Raw genomic sequence first — 21,769 nt, forward strand, 5'->3', positions numbered from 1 at the left:
TTGCGTCCAGGTTGTCTCGCAGGGAATAGGCCAGAATTGTGGTGCGTATGTGTTTGTGTAGGCCTCCGATTGCAGCACCGGGTCCACCCACGGCCGCTCTGATAGTGAATACGCCGCACAGACTGCCAGAACATGAGAACATGGGAGGTGGAATATCTTTGGTTTGCTGCATGTGCACGTTCTCAATTGAAAGTTAACAGTATGCTTATGGCCTCCTTTACTACCGAATCGCTCTCCCCTTTCTGTTGTGACTTGGTAAATATGCAGCCGGCGGTTATACGCATCCACTCTATGGTACCTGGCTTTTGCGGTGTTCTTCTCCAGGATTGCAGTGACCTTTGGGGGATATGGAAGTCCTTGTTCAGACCTTGCCTCAGAAGACTCCCTTCTCAAAGTGAAATACCTGTTAACTCTGTGGAAAGTTAACTCGAAAAGGGACATGATCGGTAGAAACCGAGCTCCCTTCAACACATTGTTGAATGTCTCAGAGAAGTTTGTAGTGCAAATCCCATATATACGACCCCCGTCGTGAAGGAGAGACCACATAGTGAACGGAACTTGAACAATGTACTCCATTGAATTGGTACACGCCTCACCGATAAAACACAGATCGGCATGAAGTTTTCTTTCCTGCCTTTGGTACGCCGCATTCGACTGAAAGTTCCCATCCCAAATTCAGTTGATGGAATGTCGTGTGAGGGCACTTGGAAGGGTTCTGTGTTGTAACTTGAAGTATATGTAGATTGTTGTTCTGCCCGAGTACTTTGTTGGGTACATATAGGCACCATTTCTACATATATCTCAGTGGGAACACCCTTCATTGCAACAACGCTCCTTAGAGCTTTCACATGCTTATTCGTAGAAACCGGTAACACTTGAACCCCATTGCCGGTCTCAAACCTCATTTTAATGTGTACTTCAACATTCCTCGGGTCTGAACCAATACTACTATGAACCTCGTTCATCAAATCATTCATAGTCATATTCGGTTCAAGTGTTAGTGGTTCCATATTTCCCCCACTATACTCGACACGGGGTCCATCAAACAAAATTTCACCTCCCCACCGGCATAACAAAACTACATTTTGTGCAGCCATATTCTACATAACCAAAACACATTTTAGGGTTATTGAAATCTAGAGCGAGGTAAAACAGGTTGCCCACAAACTAAGCACTAACTCCATTTATAAACTCTTAGTTTAGGTTGAAATGCAAAACGATTACTAACAAACTAAACTTGCAAACATTACACTAATATAAATTGATAGATATATTATCAATAATGAACTAAGACTCTTCTCACCAATAACAACTTCACCATCAACAACTTCACCACTTTCAAAAATTTCAACAATTTCAACAATTGCATGAACAATTTCAACAATTTCATGAACACTTTCAACAATTTTATGAACAATTTTAACCTAAACTATTTCAATAATTTCAACAATTTCATCTCTTCTCACCAATTTCAACCATTAACAATTTCAACATTTTCACCATCAACAACTTCACCAATGTCATGAACAATTTCATCAACAATGTACCACATCACCATCAATAATTATCAACAATGTACCACATTTTCATTAATAATTAGCAACAATTTCATAAAATTGACATGAATTCACCACAACTTAGAGCAATTACACAAGATTGAGTTTAGGGTTTTACCAAGAAATTGAGTGGAAGAGTGTGAGAGAAAGCAAGGCAGCAGCAAGGTGGCGGCGGCAGCAAGGTGGCGGCGGCAGCAAGGTGGCGGTGGGGGCGGCGACAGCACCGGTGATGGGGACAGCCTTGGTGGTTTAGTGTGAGAGGGAGGAGGGAATGGAGTGCGTTTTTGTTGTTGTTGGTGTGTTCTGTTTCTTCTGCTGCTGCGAATGTATATACGCGCATGAAACGCTGTCTCGGACAGCGTTTCTCTTCACGCATGAAACGCTGTCCCGGACAGCGTTTCATTAAACGGTATAAGACGCTGCCTGGGTCAGCGTCTTATGTGCTACCTTGTTTTTTTTTCCTCCTTTTACCTATAATAAACTACGAATTTAAAAAAAAATTAAACACAAGGTAAAACGCTGTCTGGGACAGCGTTTTACCAACTGAATTTTTTTTAAAAAAATATTCCAGAATAAAACGCTGACCGAGACAGCGTTTTACCCTAGAAGCTTAGTTTGGTAAATACTTTTGCCACGCGTCTACTTTGGTAAATATTTACCAAACTAAGCTTAGTTTGGAAAAACGTCCCAAATCTGACGTGGTTAACAGAAAATCAAAATCTAGTAAACCAGAATATACGCGTCAAAAATTAGCAATTTGGAATTGGAACCCACAAATATAAAATACTTGGGCACTATTGCCCAACCAATGAAAGGCAAGGAATAGATCTAGAAACCTCCTCTAAACCACTAATTTAGATACGCTCTCTCTCCTCCGCCAAATTTCCCTTACACGTGTCAATCAATCACTTTCTCTCTCTATTACTCAAATACAATCACATAAACTTCCAGTATTTCTCTTTCTTTCTCTCTCCTGTTTTCTGCCTGACGTTTGTCGGAACAACTTGTGCTTAATTATTATTCATTTTAGGTTTCTGCAATTTGCGACATTTTTTTCTGGTTCTCAATTTTTCTGCTTCCTTTTTAGTTGAAATTGTTGATCTGAGGTTGAATTTGGAGTAATGGTGGATTTGTTTTGAGGTGATTGTGAAGAGGATGGGTTAAGCTTTCATATTCTGAAGATGTTTGATTGGGACGACCAAGAGGTATTTATTTTTTAAATTTTAAATTTTACGAATTAATTTAAGTTGTATTTTCTTTTTTATTATTAATTTTGAATTGTTTGTTGTGAAATTAAATGTGAAATTTAGTCGAGAATTTTGCGGAATTTCTGTGGATTTTGGTTAAATTTTGTTGAGCTGAGCGTATTCTTGCTAATTTTCATTTTTTTAAAAATAAAATCATTATATTTGTGGATTTATTTGTGAACTTTACACGAAAAAAGTGCCAGAAATTTTTGTGGATTTTTTAAAACAATTTTTGAGGCAGATTTTGTTTAAAATTGATTGACAATATTATATTTGCTTAGTTTACGGTTTACTATGATTTTTTCTTTTATAAATTTCATGTAATTTGCGGAGTCATACATGAATTTTATACGAAATTTGGCGAAATTTCTGTGGAATTTGATTAATTTTGTTGACGGAGTATATCTGTTAATATTTGTATAATTATACGAGTACTAGTAAATTTTGACTCCGTAATGTATTAAATTTAGTAACTCTGAATATTTACTTAAATTTATTTATTAAAATTTTTTCTAGCATAATATTCATAGAGTAATGAGAATATTTTTGGTACGAGTATCAAATTACATGTTACATTTACTTTTTAATTTTTTGAGGTGATGTTGAGTAAAATTGAAGGAATTGCTGGATATTGCAATTGACTGAAGTACGGAATAGTATTTTCTGGATTGCTATGATATAAATTCTATTTTATGTGTTAATTTATTATTTGTGGAATTTGTGGATTATAAAATTAGTTTATCATTATCAGAAAATTCTCATTTCTCATAGATTCACATGCTTATGACATGTAAGTAGGTAATCCAATACCAATATGCCCTGTTTTGACATTCCATGATTTTTGGCTGTGACCGTTGTGCATTAGATTCTGGCTAAGGAAAGTGTGGCAACTAGATTTGCTGTTGTAAAAAATCTGACTATGAACATACGAACTAGCTAAAACACCATACAGTGAAAAGAACATTGGCATATTTTCGGCGAACCTATAATGTCATATATGTATTGCAGTATGTGAGAAGATCTATACGTAGATTGGGCCGTGCCTCAGGCAGGCCCGGCCTGGGGTTGGCTTGGCCTGGCCCAAAAGCTACGGGCCACTTTATGCCACAATCTTCAAATAGTCAACCCTGGCACGGCCTGCCCATTGTGTTTGTTCTTGCTGCACATTTGCTTTTCTAAAAGATTGTGGTTGAGTAATGAGGCATGACACTCATACACTGCCTGACATGCACACTTATGTGCTGCATTGGCTAGGCTTGACTTGCACAGTTATGTGGTGGGTGTGCTTGTCTGTGACGTGCTATTATTATCTGTGCTTGGCTTTTTTGTGGTGCGCTTTGTGTAGACATAAGCCATCTTTATATGTATGCAACTTTATCCTTACTATTAAAAACCATTGTTACCTATTACTATATCATTGAATTGGCCAAATATTCTCTGATGCAAAAAGATACAATCTTTCATCAGTAGCTGGTGTTCATCTCTTATTATCTCTTCCTCGAACTTTTTCAACCTTCTCCTCTATCCAGCATGAGGAACAGCTAAGAACTTTTATTGCCTTGGGCACTTAGATCTTCATATTCTGCCTATAGGTCTTTCCTGAAAAAGCAAACTCTTTGTCATTCTAAGATCAACTTCATTATGGATGATGGATTTGTTCTCAGAAGATTTTGATCCTCAAATTGGGAGTCACTGAAGTTCGAACTTGCTAAATATGATAAGTGGTAATTTTGTTGTTGTTGTTGTTGTCTTGAACTAAATGTTCTTAATTAAGCAGCAGTAAATTCAGTTGCTGCAAGTCCAGTCATAGGATGTTGACTGAGATGCACTTCAACTTTGGCCCAACTAGCATTCCAATCGGGCTTTTAGTTTGGGGCAACTGCATATTTGGCTATGGTTATTTCTAGACTTTTAAAATAAGTGTCTGTATACCGGGGGGGGGGGGGGGGGAAGAACTTTATGGAAGCTTCCTAGCAATTGGACCACCTTCACATGGAAGGCTAGCAACGACTTCATCCTCCGTTTCTGAAAAATCTGAAGAGGATTCAGGGCTAATCTACGACGGTTATGATTCTCCCTCCAGCCAAAAATAAAAAAAAATTGTTATTCTGATTCCTTTTGATCCAGAATATAGGTCCTACAATACTATTGTAATATGGAATGTTATTTGTCAAACTCAAATTAGTAATATTGGCTATATTACCTTACCAATTCCATACTGGATGTCACTTCACAATATCATCACAACTCTAATATTAATCAGCTTTTTATCACACTTGAAAAATGATCAAGGACTTCGGGAGTATGAAACAGGCCATAGAATTGGATCAACATGTATTTATACTACCTCCATTTCAATTTATTTGCAAAGATGTGACATTCACCAACATCTAAGTAAAATTTATTTTGAGTGGTTAATGGTGGGAGAAAATAAAGTTGCATGTGATGAGGAGAGAGATTGAAAGAAATGACAAGTAAAAAGGAAAGAAAACATTTGTTGCAAATAGGAATGGCAACGGATCGGATTCGGGTCGGATTTAGTAAACGGACCCTGAATCCGAGTCCGAAAAATCCGAGTCTGAGTCCGATCCGACTCGTAATTTTAGGATCCGAATCCGGTCAGTTTATTCGGACCTCCGAATGATCCGAATACTTTTTTTTTTTAATGTGTGATATACCTATAATTGCTTGGATTGTCATACCGAGTAAAGTCTAAACATAAAATATCTAAATTATGAATTAAGTTACATAACAAAAATTTGCTACAAACAAGTAAACAATTGTCCCAAGTTATAAAGCATATCCTCATACTCTCGAACTCAGACACTCGGGTCGGACTCGGTCGGACTTTGCGCAAGGTCAAAGTCCGATCCGCCTTCGGATCTATTTTATCGAATTCGGATTCGGACTATTTTTAAGCGGATGCGGATCGGATTTTTTTCTTCGGATTCGATTTGAACTCAGATGGAATTGCCATCCCTAGTTGCAAATTATTTGTAGTATCCATTGATAGTAAATGTTGCAAATAAATTGAAATAGATGTAGTATAATATATTTGTTTTTATTAATTTGCAATAATTTCGTGGCTTAGGAGCTTAGCCAACTAAATAGTTTCTTAATTATGCTACATGTAGAAGTCAGATTATTTGTTGAAATTGAAGAAGAAATGCTTCTCTTCACATAAAACTATCAACTTATATTTCATAAGCATTATAGTTGGTTTGATCTTTTTGCTTGCATTTGGTAATTCTGCAAGTCTGCAACTATTGTTTCACTTGGAATATTGTGGCTTACCTTTGAAATTGAGTGGGACATGTTTTCGTTATATCTTGCTTAAGTTTATCCGGAAAAAAAACCCAAATAGAATAGTTATTACAAATTTGCGCATTTAAGCTCATTTTAAGCCTTTCTATTTACCTTACTGAGATATACATTGATTGGTTTTTGTGTATTTTCATCATACTTGCCAACCAATCTTCCACCTATCCTTTTAAAGCAGTATGAAAAAATTTATATATGATCTAAGTGAAGTGTATATGAAAATTCCACTTTGAAATGATGGGACTTCTTGTGGAATAGAGTTTTTGTAGCTTGCCCATACTTCATGTCATGCAGTAGGCTTGTGTCTAGTAAAGTAATGAATGGCCACAAGCCACGAGCCTGTGCAATAAAACCCTCTCCCCCTCCTCTCGCTTGAGTTGAGTAGCTCTTTAGTCTGCAAATCCCTAGTCCCCTCCAATGTTGTACACCCTGAATTACTCCCTGATGAAATTTTCACTGTACTTTTTAAAGAAAATTACACTGTATATCCCTGGCTATGGCTTGTAGTGTGTGGCATAAGTTGATTAAGAGTCAGAATCCATCGTGTATAATATCTGACAAGTCTAGATGGTCTTTTAAATCTAATAAACGGAGGTAAAATATAATAAAATCAAATAATGTAATCTATCCATCCCCTAATGCTTCTCAAAAACTCATGTTCTCTTTGACTCAGGGAAAGCATTCTTTGCAGCTGTAGGTTGTCTTACAACCCCCTGTTTAGTTAATAGGGCTATCATATTATACATGTTCCTCATGCATATTGGTAATGCCTCTATTGTGGTTTAGGTCTATTTAACCGAACTCTTGGACAGTTAGTGATGCGATAAAAATGCTACCTATCGGTTCATATCAACATAAAGCATAGGTTTCAAGGATGCTCATGTATCAGTTAGACTCTGCGACGTAGTCTTAGCTATGTTTCTTGCCATCTTTTAAAATTTGTTTAGAACATGGGTTTATTTTGTTATAGAAATCTGTCGTTTAGGTCTTCATGTTGCTACTTTCACATGTTCTTTAAGTTATTACTCATTCAATATAAGCTCTTGAAGGTATGTTCTCTCTCTCTCTTTCCCCCCTTGCCAGCTGTGGGCTTGTGAGGCTTAAGCAGGGTTGGGAAGCAGCCATGCTAATTCTCCTGTCCTTTCTGTAATAATCTCTCTTTTTAACGTCATGCCCTGTCACAGTTTATGTTATTGTTCTTTGCAGTTTCCATCACAAATTCACAAGTTAGATGGGTGGACTGGGTGCTTTGTTTAGGGCCTTGTCTTATAGTTCTTTCTAACAATTCTTGTGAAAAATATCCTTTAGGCTATTTCTTTAATTTTGTATTCTATATGGATCGATGGCTACTGTACTGTCCTTTGCACTTCCATTATCTATAGATTTGTTTTCTTGGCATTGTGGGCCTTTTTGGATTTGTTTTCTGATTTGATACTCAGCATGTTCCTTAGGTAGAGAAATTTTTTACTCTAATGTTTTCTTCCATATTTAAGGACTTTATTTTCTTGCTTGATACAAGGATGACTACTCATCCAGTGAAGCTCTTGAGTATCTGGCATGTGCCTTAGTGTCTTCTCACTATCTGTTCTTTTAGTTTGTCATCATAAAAAGAGTGTGGTAGTGACAAGATCTTTAAGCATAACCTTTGGCCAAAATGGGTGTTGTGGTATGTACTATGTATGATGGAGTGCTCAATATTCATTATCTCGGTTATCGTTATTCATTACTTGTTCTTAACGAATGAGTTTATGTATGAAACTTTAGTTACCTTACAATTTGCTCTATACACACACACACACACACACACACACACACACACACACTAGTATAAACTAGTGTAAACTAAATTTATCTCTCCATCACTTAAAAAAAAAAAAAAAAATCTCTCCATTACCACAAAACCACTTTACATGACATAAAGCTAATGGTGGAGTTAAACTTTCAAAGGACAATGACTGCACCAAATACCATGTTAGTAGAGTACTCATGATCTCATAGAGTCACTTGTTTTCATTAATCTCATGATGCTACCTATTTGTTGGGAATCCAAAGTCATGACATTTTTTCTGGAGGGCTTGTGAGGATGATATTAGCAATATATTGTTTTTTCGCATTTGGTAGAATTGTTCTATGAACTTTGGGTGGAACCAATGTTTATATGTAAGGAATGAGAGGTTAGCATGATGATTACGACTTGCAATCAATGAAACTTTATGAAACTTACAATGTACTTTCTGATTTCTGAGAAGTTCATTTCCAGAGGTGTCAATGATTCACAATTCTTTGTCTTCGGATCTTTTTGAACTTGGCTCATTAATCTGATTGTGCAAGGGTGAGTTGGAACTCTTGGAAGTAACCTCATTGTTATGGGTTGAGATTGCTAATCTGACTCTCATTACTTAAGTTGTCGCCTAGCAATAGTAATCTCATAAAATTAAATAGTGTTGATGCATGTGATGCTGATGCTGTACATTAAGGAATTTCTTAAAAAGTTACAACATGTCTATGAGTCTATTCAAAGAAAACGCCATATTAGGATTATTCAAAATACCAGGCACAAACTTTTTTTTGGCCATTATTTTGTGTAGGAAGGAATAGAAAGTCTTCCTCATCATGACATGATTAAGCTTTCTCTTTTCAGTTATGGATTGAAATTGCTGCTGTAAGCTATCGTTTTCTTTTCTCCAATTAATGCCGTAGGACTAATTGATTGCTCTAATGTATTTTCAGCTTGCAAATATTATATGGGGTGAAGGTAGGGAAGCTGATGATCACATTGTGCCTTATCCAGAAGATATTGAGAAAAAAGTTTTGTCAGATTCTGGTGATAATGACCAAAAAACATTGACTGAGAAGAATTCTAAAAGTGAGGCTGTTGAAAAAAACGCATCTACCTCTAAGTTGTTTATAGACGGATGTAAAAGAGATAAGAATGATGGTTTGTCTGCTTCAGGAGAAGTTGTGGATTCTCAACTCGATTTGCCTTCATTCAGTGCTTCAAAATCTGATGACAGTGGTATAGGTATTAATGTATTATAGTATTTCATCAGTAGTACTGTGATGGTGGTTGGAAATGATAGGTCCATTAGGGCTATCATCTCTTCAACCCTTTGGCAATTTTTTTTATGTATGTAATAACACAATGAGGTTGCTGGTTTGACAAGATTTACTATGTAATTTTGTATCTGAAAATTCTATTGTCATATGAAGTAAGAAACTTGAGTATTTAGGCACTTGTAAAAAAAAAAAAAAAAAATCCATGAGCCAATGCCAGGTGTCTTCTTGTGATAAAAAATTTCCTGACACTTGGTACTTTCTTAATGTACCTCTGCTAATTCTTTATTCATAATATCTTAGCTTATTATTATTATTATTATTATTATTATTAATTTTATTTTATTTTATCCCTTTGCCATCCCTTAAAACAGAAATTGTGCTGATCTTAGTTTTCACAAATATAATCTAATACACTATCTCTGATTATAGAAAAATAATGTTTTCCTTGTAGTTGGAGCTAAGAAAATTCAGCTAGGTGGTGTTTCTCAAAGTTCCCAAATTCATCATGAGGATAAAGAGCTTGGTGATCTTGTAGGCAACAGTTGGGCAAGCATTGGAAGTTTTGATGATCTTGATAGGATATTCAGGTAATAAAAAATGTCCTTGCTCCTGCTGGATTTTGGTTGTACGTATGTATGCATGGCTATGATGGTCTAGATTGTCCTTGTTCTATGGGAAAACTCAATGTAAATTACTTACCCAGTTTACAAGTCTAGTCTTTGTATGTGTGTTGTGTGCATGTCTCTGTGCTGTTCTATATATGAAAGAAACACTAAACTAATTTAGAGAGAATTTGTGATATAGACATTCCTCTACAAATGAGCAAAACAATTATGAAAAATCTGTTCAACAATGGTTAACATTCACATTGAAATGAGGTGTCTGATCTTCCTGAAGATAATTGGTAAAGATCCAATAATTTTAAGATTATATTTTGTTGTCCAATATTCTCTTTGTTTGAACTCACTCATTCACTATTTGAATACTATTTTTTTCATATCTAGTAAAGACAACATGGATCCCGTGGTCATAGTATTAAGGGCTTTTACATCATAAACCACCCCAAAGTAGTACCACTATTCCCAAAACCAATTCTAAGTGAAAAACATTACTCCATTGTCCCCAAATTAAAGTCCCATTTGCCTTTTGCACACATTTTTAGGAAAGTGAATAAAATAATAAGATATATTAGGGTTTGGTTATTAAAGGTGAATAAAAAAAATAAAAAATACAAGATAGTGGGGTTTGATTGATTAAAAGTGAATAGAAAAAGAAGTTAATGGGTTTTGGTTGATTAAAGGTGAAAAAATAACCTAGATAGAGGTGAAATGTGAAGTGAGACTTTTATTTAAGGACAAGTTTTTTAAGTGAAATGGAATTTTCAATTGGGGATAGAGGGGTTCTAACATAATCCCATAGTTCCTAATTATACTCTCATAGCCACCCATTATCCCTAATCACCCAAATTGACTCTTAAAACTATAAGTAGAACTAATTAACCCCCATTATCCCTTAATCGTAACCAATTGAACCCCATGCTCCACCATGCCTTAATTTAATCCCTACCATTAACAAGCACCACATAGCCCCCACTCACCTCAAAACCACATTATTGTTTCCTTCACCTACTTGCCAACTATACCATCGACTTCACCCCCCTTCACTACCCTTTTATTCACCCTTTGCAAATTTCCAGCACGCTGCCTCACTCAAACTGCTCGCAACACCACCTCATAATTGCCCAATTCCAACATCTCAAATTCGGTTACCAACACCACCGTACAATTATCCAACTAAAATTTCAAGTTACATGTGACCTCTGCTATATATGGTTCTTAGATTGGTGGATAAATAGAGAGTCATCCTCAAGTAACATAATTGATGCCATGGATAAGGCTAAGGGGTTCATTATTCAATAGCCTAGCTTTGGAAATAAAGAGTGTTGTCAGAAATCATTGTAAAGTGGGACTATGAAGTGTAGCAGCTTCACCAACCTTTGCATGCAGCGAAACTCTACTCTTAAGGTCTTAATTCTTAAGCTTAGGCTTAGGCATACATATAGGAAATAGTAGCTGTTAAGCTGGCCGGTGGGAGTTAGAAAAGGATAGATTTTAACATTGGGCTTAGATAGATTGGGAATGTTTGGTACAGAGCATCAGATACCTAATAATTTGCTGTAGCACGCCCTAAATTAGGGCTTCTTGTCTTTATTTGTTTATATAGTCATTTGTACTTATTTGGTTTTATCTTCCATATGTGCATGACATTTTGTTCTTGACTTACGCCTATGCATTCATTCTGTTGCACAACAAAATTTGAAGCCCTTTCTGATTAAATCTTTATGGTGGAGAAAACAAAATTCTGTAATTTTGTGATAAATATCCATCTAACAAAGTATTCTCACAAGTGATGATATTGCAGCAACGATGACCTAGATGGAAGCACAAGTCTTGGAAGCACAGATGAACTATGGTCATCACCTAAGGATCTCTTAAGTGGGGCAGCTAAATCCTCATCTGCAGCTCTACGCTCGACACATTGGGAATTCGGAGCATTAGGAAGCGCCGCTACTAACATTGAAATAAATCCAGAATATTTGCACAATGAAGATTCCTCTGTAACAACTGGCTGCCGAAAGGCCGGCAGCATCTCACCTTGCCCTCGACGTACCATCGATAGACATCTGGAACATAAAGATTATGCTGTGGATACTACTGGCTTGGTTGAGGAAAAGGTACAACCCGTTATTAGTGTCAAACTGATTGTAATTATTCTTCACATTCCACAGGGTTTATTATAGAATGCTGTAATTGGTCACTATACTATACAGATAGGTTTGGGCATCACTCTAAAGACACCAATTGACTCTCATACTGCCGCTGAAAATATTGCTTCTCCAAACAATCCCACAGTAAAGGTAAAACATTTTCTTATTGAAGAATTCATATACGGAGTATGTTTTTCTTTATTGTATGCTTTCTTGCTGAATTTGTGCCAAATGTGTGTAAAGAAATGACAATGGATTTTGGCCATTCACCCTAGTTAGATTGTTACATCATTGAGGTTGAGATGGTAAACACTGTAAAAGCTGCATAAAGTGAAATACTATGAATCTATGATCGGTCTGAATGCCTGATATATATTGGTCCTGCACACGAACCAATTAACATCAACTAGATCAGTTGTTGTCTAATACGAAGAATGTCTGTAACTCTTATTCTTTCAAAACCATATCTCAGCTGCATGAGATGAAATACTATAATAGATTTAGAAAAACACTTACCCTGCAAAGAAATCATTTAATTCCAATGGGATTTGTCATTTTCTTAACAGTCTAAATCTGTCAATAATATTCAAAAGTCAAAACCAGATCTCAGGTGAAGGATTTCCCCTAAATCAGACATTTCATATAGAGTTGGTTAGAGCAGATAGGTGGTAGAGAAAGGGTGATTGTTATATTGACGCACATTTCACATTTCCAATCAAACTGCCATACATGTGCAGTGGTTGGTGATGCTTTCGGATGTTTGTAGGGACTGGTATAGAGGGTGATATGTCAAGCCAAATTATTTTCATTTGTATGACTCCCAATATCATTGTTGAAAATCTGAATGTCATAAAGAGTCCAGGGAGCTTAGAGAATGGTTGAGACTTTTTATTCTATTGGTGGTTAAAGAGACAGTTAAAATCCACAGACTTTTCTTTACACCCTGAAGCTTAGTTCTAGTATTATGATAATTTTTGTGCTTGGTATCATTGTTTTATTTTTAAGGTTAAAGAAATGACTATGCTTTTTTGCCCCCACTCATATCTTTTTAGACTATTTCATTTGAAATTTGAGGATGGTTTACAAAATTCAAATTGTTCTTTTTGTTGGAGGAGCTTCACTTTGTGAAAATTTATGTAAGTCATCAGTAGCTTGTTCTTTGTCTAGTATTGTGAAATTGAATTAGTAATTTATACCTGTTGAGGCTGTCTTGCCTTTCCAATAACATCTTTGTTTTCCTTGTTGGCAGACTAATGTCTTTATTGTCCGGGACAGTTAATGAGGGAACTAAATGAGGTAACCCTGAACTTATGGTGTTTTTCCAAAATAACCCTGATTTATTGGGAGTTTCCAAAACGACTCAAGTGCCAAAGTCTGTTCCACAGTAATCTTCCTTGTAATGGAACTATAGTTTTGTTAATGGAGTATGGTTTGACGTTGATATGATTTGTCATAAAGGCTCACTATTAATGATTCTTAATCTTTTCAATGAATGAAATCATAATTCTCTTACAATTAAGATTCGTTGGGAGAGATTTTGGCACTTTAGCATTATTTTAGAAAAACACCCAGGGTTGGAACCATTATGAGTTACCTTGAATAATTTCCTTGTAACAACCAACAACAAAGCCTTAGTCCCAAAATTATTTGGGGTCGTCTAACATGAATCGTCATAAGGAACCGTCTGACAAAGAGAAAAGGACATAACAAGATGACCATTTGAAATAGTTTGATAAGTGTGTAAAGTAAGAAAAAGAAAGTGCATCTAAGTAAAATTTAAGAGAGTTTTATAAGAGTACCAAGAATAAAATTGAAGAAGTTTTAAAGGAGTGGTAAAAACGTGTGAGTAAAAAACATAATGGTTTGAGAAAACTTAAGCAAAGGAAATCAACAAAGTTTGTATAACACGAATTGAGTAAAATAATACAAGAAAATACTAAGATAACATAAACAAAAGTATATATGGATCATGACACGTCGTTGAAGTGAATTTTCTCATGATTCCTTAATCCCCAAAGCACTCATGTCACTCTCTACACCCTCTTCCATGTTTTCTCAGGTTTTCCCTTCCCCTACCCCTCGTGATCCCAACCCTTTGCAACTGTTTGAGTCTCCTTACTGGAGCCTCACTTGGACTCCTTATATGACCAAACCACCTTAAGCGATTCTCCCTCATCTTGTACGTAATCGGTGTAACCCCTTCTTTCTTCCTAACTATCTTATTGCTCAACCGATCTATTCTTGTATGGCCACATATCCATCGCAACAGACGCATCTCTGCCACATTCATCTTATGCACGTGGCAATGCTTTACAACCAACATATTGTACCATATAACAAAGTAGGCCTTATTGCCGTTCGGTAGAATATACCCATCTAAGAGGCATGTAGGGATCACATAAAAACCCTATCGCAATTTTCCAACCAATCTGCTTTGATCCTATGAGCTACATCTACATCTAATTTTCCATCCTTTTGAATTATAGATTCCAGAGGAAGACCTCAGAAACCTGGACAATCTTCCCATCCACCTTGAATAATTTCCTTACAATTAAAAATATTCTTTTATTGGAAGGAAAAAAAACATAAGAATATTATTTTAATCAAGCAAGAAATTACTTAGAGCATTTTTATGGGTTAGATTAGGAAAGGAAAATTATTAAGACTAACAACTTAACAATAGGTCTGGTATGATGAGCCAAATGGATGGTATAATCTACCATTTTGTTAGTCATACCCTATAGGTAATAGAATTGATTATATTGTAAAAGTGCGACAATTTGAGATAGAATCATATCTATATTCCAATACATAGAAGCTAATGACGCACAAGCTGTATTTCCTTTGATGATGAGACTCTGTATATTTATATTTAAATCTCTGGATTTTGAATCCCTAAGAGAAGACCCTAAAGCTTTTACTTGGTGAATAGAGATAGAACTACATTGTTTGGCATCTAAATTCTTACATGGCCTCTGATTATAAAACTAAAAGCAGAGATAAGTCTCATTGATAACTTTACTTTCTGTTGTAAACTGTGTTCCTTGAAATTTGTTGCAAGATGTATCCTCCTAATGCTATCTTCAATATGTCATCATGATTACAATGTATGAATTTCTTAACTGCAATAGGTAAGAATTATGTCCTCTCCACTGATGTTTCTTTGTCTTTCCTACAGGAAAAATGGTCTGAAACTCAGTCAAAATATGAGCTGGCAACTGATAGATTAACTGATTCCAGACTACTGCAGGATGTATATGACAATTGGCCATCATCTGCAACAAATGCTCCACAGTTCAGTCGCCAATGTGCTCCAAGTACAGTAGAAAATCATTCGGTCTCAGTCCCTGTTCAACATCAGTTGTCCCAGGAATTTAGGCCTTTTTCATACCAAAATTTCTCAACCCCATATGGTGCTCCTTATGCTTGTGGGAATTTCACCAGTAATCCAGCCTTGCGCATGCTGAAACATACAGAAGATGAAAATCAGTCTATTTTGTCAAGTTCTGAAGTAAGTCCTGGAGATGTAATTAACAAACCTGTTGGGAGTCTTGGGACTTCAACAAAACACACGAAAATGACACCCCAAGAGAAGATTGAAAAACTGAGGCGGCGTCAGCAAATGCGAGCAATGCTTGCTATACAGAAACAACAGCAGCGGTTAGGTCACCAAGCTTCAAGTGGGGATTACTCCCGATCTCGTAAGAGCTGCCTAGAGGATCCTGTCCGTCATATGGAAAACTCTGACCTTGAAGTCGATGATATCTTAAGCATTGTACCTTGCTATGATCCTGGTTCCCCAAACAAAGGGGATGATTCTAGTATGATTTCCAACATCGACGACTATTCAGCAGAGGACACAGTTCTCTACCAACTTCAAGATATTGTATCAAGAGTACGTCCATGTTATTCTCCCCTTGATTCATGAAATTTGGTAGTTTTTTGAGTCATCCCAAATATGCTGGAAATTACACTGGACTCAATTATATGTTTTGCGCGAGTTAGAAATGCCTATTTCCCCTATTTTTGTATTTATATTATAGTATTCTGATAAAATGATGCAAATTAATTGCATTTGTTTTCTGCATAATGTGAAGTAAATCTGAAGGAAGCTCCTTCTTATTATGCAGTTGGATATGAAGATAAGGCTGTGTATAAGAGATAGCTTATATCGATTGGCTCATAGTGCAACACGAAGACTCTATGTTAGTTATACTAGCAGTAAAAAGAGCAGCACTTTTGAGCCTGATATTGCAAAGGAAGAGACAAGCAATCATGACAGGTTAGGAAGTTAAACCTATATGATTTTATATTTTTCTAATTGTTATATGGTTCATATTTATCAAAGCTATGGGCTATAGCTTCATATTATTGAATTGTGCTAGAACTGGATAAAAAAAACAGCGAGATTTATAACTATTTTTTAAAAAATGAAAATGAAAAGAATGATTTGCAACTCAAAGATGTCTGATTTGAACCTAGGTCAAACTACTTTCTCAGGCTAAAAGTTTAATAATGAAATTAGAGGCAAAGGTTGGAATCTAGAGGGTTTAAGCTAAGTCGGAGTAAGACTGAATATTTGGTATGCCGTTTGGTACACGGAGGGGGACAAGTGATGATGTAGTGAGTTTGGAAGGAAAGGATTTGACTATGAGTGAGTGTTTTAAATATCTTGGGTCGATCATCTAGAAAAATGGTGTCATTGATCAAGACGTGGCCCACAGGATTAAGTCGGGGTGGCTTAAATGAAGAGCGGCCACGAGAGTATTATGTGAACGAAGCATTCCTTTACAGTTGAAGGGGAAATTCTCTAAGACTGCCATAAGACCAATGTTGCTCTATGGTGTTTAATGTTGAGCTTTTAAGAAGTAGCATATTCGAAAGATGGGAGGTTATGGAAATACGCATGTTAAGATAGATGTGCGGGAACACTATAAAAGATAGAATTAGAAATGAAGTTATTCGCAAGAATATGGGTGTCGCAGGCATTGCAGATAAACTAAGGGAAAATCACTTGCGTTGGTTTGGGTATATAAGACGGAGAGCCAAGGTCTCCGGTACGAAGAGTGGAAGAGTGAGATCATGGAGAGGTTAAATGAGGTAGAAAGAGATCGAAATAGACTTGGTTGGAAGGAGTTAGGAAGGATATGAAGCATATGGATATGTAGCATTTGATCGTAAGGGATGGAGGAGGAAGATTTTTGTGGATGACTATACGGAATAATCACTTTTGGTTCATTTAGCCAACCCCACTTATGGGATTAAGGCTTTGATTGATTGAAAAGTTTAATAATGAATCAGGTAAATTACGTTATTTCCATTGATCAAATCACAGAAAGCTATGCTGATAATGTTGACACACAATAACAAATATGTTTAGGATGCTCAAAGGTGTATACAAATATGTCAAGGATAAATTTTATTAAATATTCATGTAATAGTCTATTCATATTGACAATGAAGGTAATCCTTTTGGATATCTTGTTTTCTAGGTAAGTGGGGAACTTATACTAAAATATCATACTACCTCCGTTTCATTTTATTTGCAACGATGTGATATTTACCAACATATAGGTAAAATTTGTTTTTGAGTGGTAAATGGGGAGAAAATAAATTAATTGCATGTGATGAGGAGAGAAATATAAAGAATTGATAAACAAAAAAGTAAAGAGAACATTTGTTGCAATATTTTGTAGTATCCATTTATGGTAAATATTGCAAATAAATTGAAACAGAGGCAGTACATTTTTTGTAAATTCCATATCTTGTTGTCTAAGATTGCATGAACCTCCAACTGTCACATTGTGGATGCAATAGGTTTTAATTACCATGGTCGAATAATATTTTTGCACTTTTAAACCTCCTTAAATAGTTATACTCCCTCCGTGTTTTAATAAGTGTTACACTTTGACCAAACACGAATGTTGTGATACGATTTTGACCATTAAATTATCTAATTATATGCTAGTAAAATTATAGGAAAATTGATATTATGAAAGTATACATTATAACGAATCCAACAAGTGTATGATACCATAACATTTGTTTTTTTTTTATATATTAGTAAATTAATAAAGTCTAAACCATTATGTGAACAGTGAAAAAAGTCAAAGTGTAACACTTATTAAAACACGGAGAGTGTATTAGTTTGTTGTCTCTAATATACTATACTATTTAGACCGACCAATGGTGATATTAAGACATCATTATAGAATAAGAAGTTTGTTCCATAATTGGAATTGTTTTTGCTTTCTCGGTATTTAGGGCTTGTTTAATTCACCTTATTTTTGCTTATCTGATCTGATGCGGTCTGATTTGATCTTATCTGGTGTGATGTGATCTGATTGTCTGATTTGACCAAATTTTGACCTTATGTGTACGATGTAATTTTCACAATTTTTTCATTACGAAATTAAAGATATTTAGCGATAAAAATTGCACATAAGACGATAAAGTGTGTCTGAACTTATTTTTTTTATCTGATCTGAACTTATATTTTATGAAATAAGTAAAAATAAGGTGAACTAAACATGGCCTTAGTTATTTAACGGACAGGTTCTTTTCAAAAGGATTGTGATTATTTGGAAAAAGTTATGATCTAGGGTAGATTTTGGTAAAAATTCTAATTACTGGTACGATTTTGGAATCTTAAGAGGTATTTAGGCATTTTTTTCTTGCATTCTGATGTATTCTTGTAGTACATTGAGTGGACCACTTTACTATAATATGTATCACCTTTGACATCTGATATCTAATTTCATGCCCAGATAGAATAGCTTTTGAGTACCGTTCTGTGTTTATCTTAATACGTTGCTTTTTATATGAGCAACAAGTGTGCAATTTACTCCGTGAGCTATGTAAGATATACTGGACCTTTACAGTTAGTCCCTGGCTAGATTTATTATTGTTTGTTTAAATTTTTGCCCCTATCTATCCAAAAGAACTTTTCTAAGGAAAGGAAATGCATAACCATGGTAATTGACTGATAGACATTGGCCTGGTGTATGGATGTGGTTCAATCTTTTTACTATCAGAATTCTTTTAGCGTTTAAGCCAAAGACTGTTTTATTCAGATTTTATTGACATTATATATTAGAACTACTGCTTTTTTGTTTAATATAAAGAGAGATGCTTCACTGTGATTTATTTTTTTATTTTTTATTATGAATTAAATTTTAACCTCATCCATATTTCTGTACGTTTAATTTCAGATTTGTTGGAAATGCAAATGTGGAGACTGAGACCAACCATATTGACCGAGCTGTGGCTCATTTGCTCTTTCATCGGCCTCTCAAGCTGTCAAGCAGGTATGCTGAGACACCAGAGTCATCCACATCAACAAAAGTCTCAACTGAACCAGAACCACCTGCTCCAAGCAGCAAGCCAATTGGTTTGTTGCCCAAGAACTCCGAAAATGAATATATTCTCTATCCACGTGGATCAAAAAGTCTTCATGATTTTGTGGATTCCAATGAGGGAGATGTATCAAATGACGTTTCCCTAAATGAGATGAGCATAAATCCACCAATAGAACAAACAACAGCAGAGCATGCAGACTGAACTTTGTTGGCTATTGTTGAGATTTTAATCAGGATGATAAGGGTAATTCCTTCCTTTATCTCTTAATGGTTAATAAATTTGCATGTGTAAGTTGATCTACCGGATTACTTGTAATTGGGTGGTTTTCTTTGTTTGTCAGCCAACTTGGTCATTGCAAGGCGCATGTCATGGAGGTTATAAATTCCTTGCTGCTGACAGAGCCATCTGTCTAAGTAACTTAAGCCAGTATATCTACCTAGTCATCTCTATCTTTCAAAACATCATTATTGCCGATGATTGCTTGTGGGCATTGCTATGTTTCAAATGAAGCTACCTGACTTCATGGTAGTAAGTCCACGCTCAGTCTTGGTAATGATATGTATGATTTATATAGATTGTTGATACCTAATAAATTAGTTAAACTGCCCAGGTGGATTTTTCAGTATGATCTTTATCACCATTTAGGTTTATCATGGTACTCAGTATGAGTGCTGTGAGGTACAGCCTTTCATGAGTTCCATCACAGAAGACTGACAGGTATGCAAGTACTTGCAAATGTCAGTTCTTATATCATGCAAGATTGTTGTACCTACTTCTTATCCCACCATAAAACTGAAGTTTCGTAATAAGTGTGCTGGTTGGAAAAAATTTCTTCTATGCTACTTTAGACCTGTAATACCAAACAGTAACTAATGTCACCTTTGGCATTTCAATCAAACGGAAGCCTCCTTCCTCCCCTCCTCCCCAAAAAAGAGGTGCTGTTACGTAGCCCTTGAGAACTGCTAACATGTTTCCTAGTATACCCTTTTTCTTATTCTCTTCACCCATACCTTTCATAAAAATTGACTGGCAGCAATTGTAAGGGAATTATGTTGGCTGGCGAATTCAGATTAAAATATATATTATCAAAAATTTTGTTAAGATGTCTCTTGAATTTTGCTCAAATCCAAAAGGCAAGTTTAACCATAAACCATTGTGCGAAGGATGGATTGTTGGGCATAGTTGATTACTTGATTTAGGTGTCCTTAAGCTTTCAGTGAGGTGTCTTTGTTTTAAACTTGAGGTTTTCTCTTCTGCATATGGTGTCTGCTGGTCAAAGTTTGTGCTTCATTTTAAAGCCTAATCTGTGACAATTATTCTCAACCTTGGAGTATAATGGCAATCGACTTGGAGTTTTGTAGATGTTAGAGATAGACAGGTTGGGGGACTGTCATGAGGACCTTTAGGGGTGTGTTTTATGTTTACTGTTTAGGGTGGAGACTTACTTGGAAAAATCATGTCCGAACACTGTCCCTGGGAAAGACCAACAGATAGATTATACATTTATACTGATCGAAATAATAATTTATTGAGTTTATAAGTTTGGATTGTTTTGTTTCCCTTTGTTTTCCTTTATAGGGTTACTTCATAATTCTTTGTGGTCTTTCCCTAAAATCCATGGTATATATATATATATATATATATATATATATATATATATATATATATATATATATATATATATATATATATATATATATATATATATAATTTTTTTTTTCTTTTTTTTTTTATATTATTTTTTATTTATATATATGATCATCGATTTTCTAGTTTAGCTGGGCAGATCTGGGTCTTACTCTTTCAATAAGGTTAATATGATGTCTTCTGCATTATACTTTTTACCAAGTTAGATGTATTTTTGGATCTCAAGGTTCTGGATTTGATCTTGTAAATGCTCTTGTGGTTTATTTTGTTTGAGTCTGATGTTATTGTTATGGTGCTTTATCCATTTGATATGTAGCTTTGTGTAGTTATTCATGTACTCTTCTTGCTAGCAAAAACTATAATAAGGTGCACCAAGAAAAGTGAAAAAAGTAAATAAGTTATCAACAGGAATATTTGTTTAATTTGGATTGATGACGTTTCACTTGGCAGCATGTCTTTATTTGGTGCACCCAATAGCCTATCTTCTCGTCGTCATTCATTGTTCTAGTGTTGTGCTTGCTTATCAGTTTTAGTGATTGGTTGATTTAAAATGAGGGCCGAAATCAAAGGGGACCAAAATAGTCTTGTATTGGATTTAGTGAATATGTAAATGAAAATATGAAAATCATGTTTGACAAATTTGTTGGTTTGACAAATGTTAGATTCTAATTGACAAAATTTTAGCGTTTGGTAAAAATGAAAATGTTTTTACTCTAAAAAATACCTCTGCCTCTCGCCAAAAAAAATAAAAAAAAAGAAAAGAAAAACTCTGCCTTAAAATGTTACTTTCTTGAGAATTTTCAAAATATTGTTTT

At 35.4% G+C, this 21,769-nt stretch overlaps 1 protein-coding gene across 3 annotated transcripts; it reads left to right on the forward strand.

The window, feature by feature from the left end:
- Positions 1-2,417: 2,417 nt before the first annotated feature.
- On the forward strand, positions 2,418-20,855 carry LOC110738365 (protein LNK2-like). Of its 3 annotated transcripts, XR_002514604.1 has the most exons (10): positions 2,421-2,761; positions 8,855-9,146; positions 9,633-9,768; positions 11,603-11,915; positions 12,012-12,098; positions 15,127-15,843; positions 16,079-16,230; positions 19,160-19,550; positions 19,648-19,832; positions 19,918-20,855. XR_002514604.1 is itself a non-coding variant. In XM_021918744.1 (9 exons), the coding sequence occupies exons 1-8, from the start codon at positions 2,738-2,740 to the stop codon at positions 19,506-19,508; spliced, it is 2,064 nt and encodes a 687-aa protein (XP_021774436.1). In that variant the 5' UTR covers positions 2,418-2,737; the 3' UTR covers positions 19,509-19,550; positions 19,648-20,205. The 3 variants fall into 3 exon arrangements, 2 of the variants coding, with proteins under 2 accessions (XP_021774436.1, XP_021774434.1); XM_021918744.1 differs by having other exon boundaries at positions 2,418-2,761; positions 8,855-9,140; positions 19,648-20,205; XM_021918742.1 differs by having other exon boundaries at positions 19,648-20,205.
- Positions 20,856-21,769: the final 914 nt, after the last annotated feature.

Source organism: Chenopodium quinoa, unplaced genomic scaffold, assembly GCF_001683475.1.
Source record: "Chenopodium quinoa cultivar QQ74 unplaced genomic scaffold, ASM168347v1, whole genome shotgun sequence".
Lineage (NCBI taxonomy): Eukaryota > Viridiplantae > Streptophyta > Magnoliopsida > Caryophyllales > Amaranthaceae > Chenopodium > Chenopodium quinoa.

Excerpts from the sequence above, each read along its gene's own strand:
- LOC110738365 (XM_021918742.1), top strand. The coding sequence starts at position 2,738 with ATGTTTGATTGGGACGACCAAGAG. Across the intron at positions 11,916-12,011 it reads CTGGCTTGGTTGAGGAAAAG|ATAGGTTTGGGCATCACTCT; the intron begins GTACAACCCGTT and ends TATACTATACAG. Across the intron at positions 16,231-19,159 it reads GAGACAAGCAATCATGACAG|ATTTGTTGGAAATGCAAATG; the intron begins GTTAGGAAGTTA and ends GTTTAATTTCAG.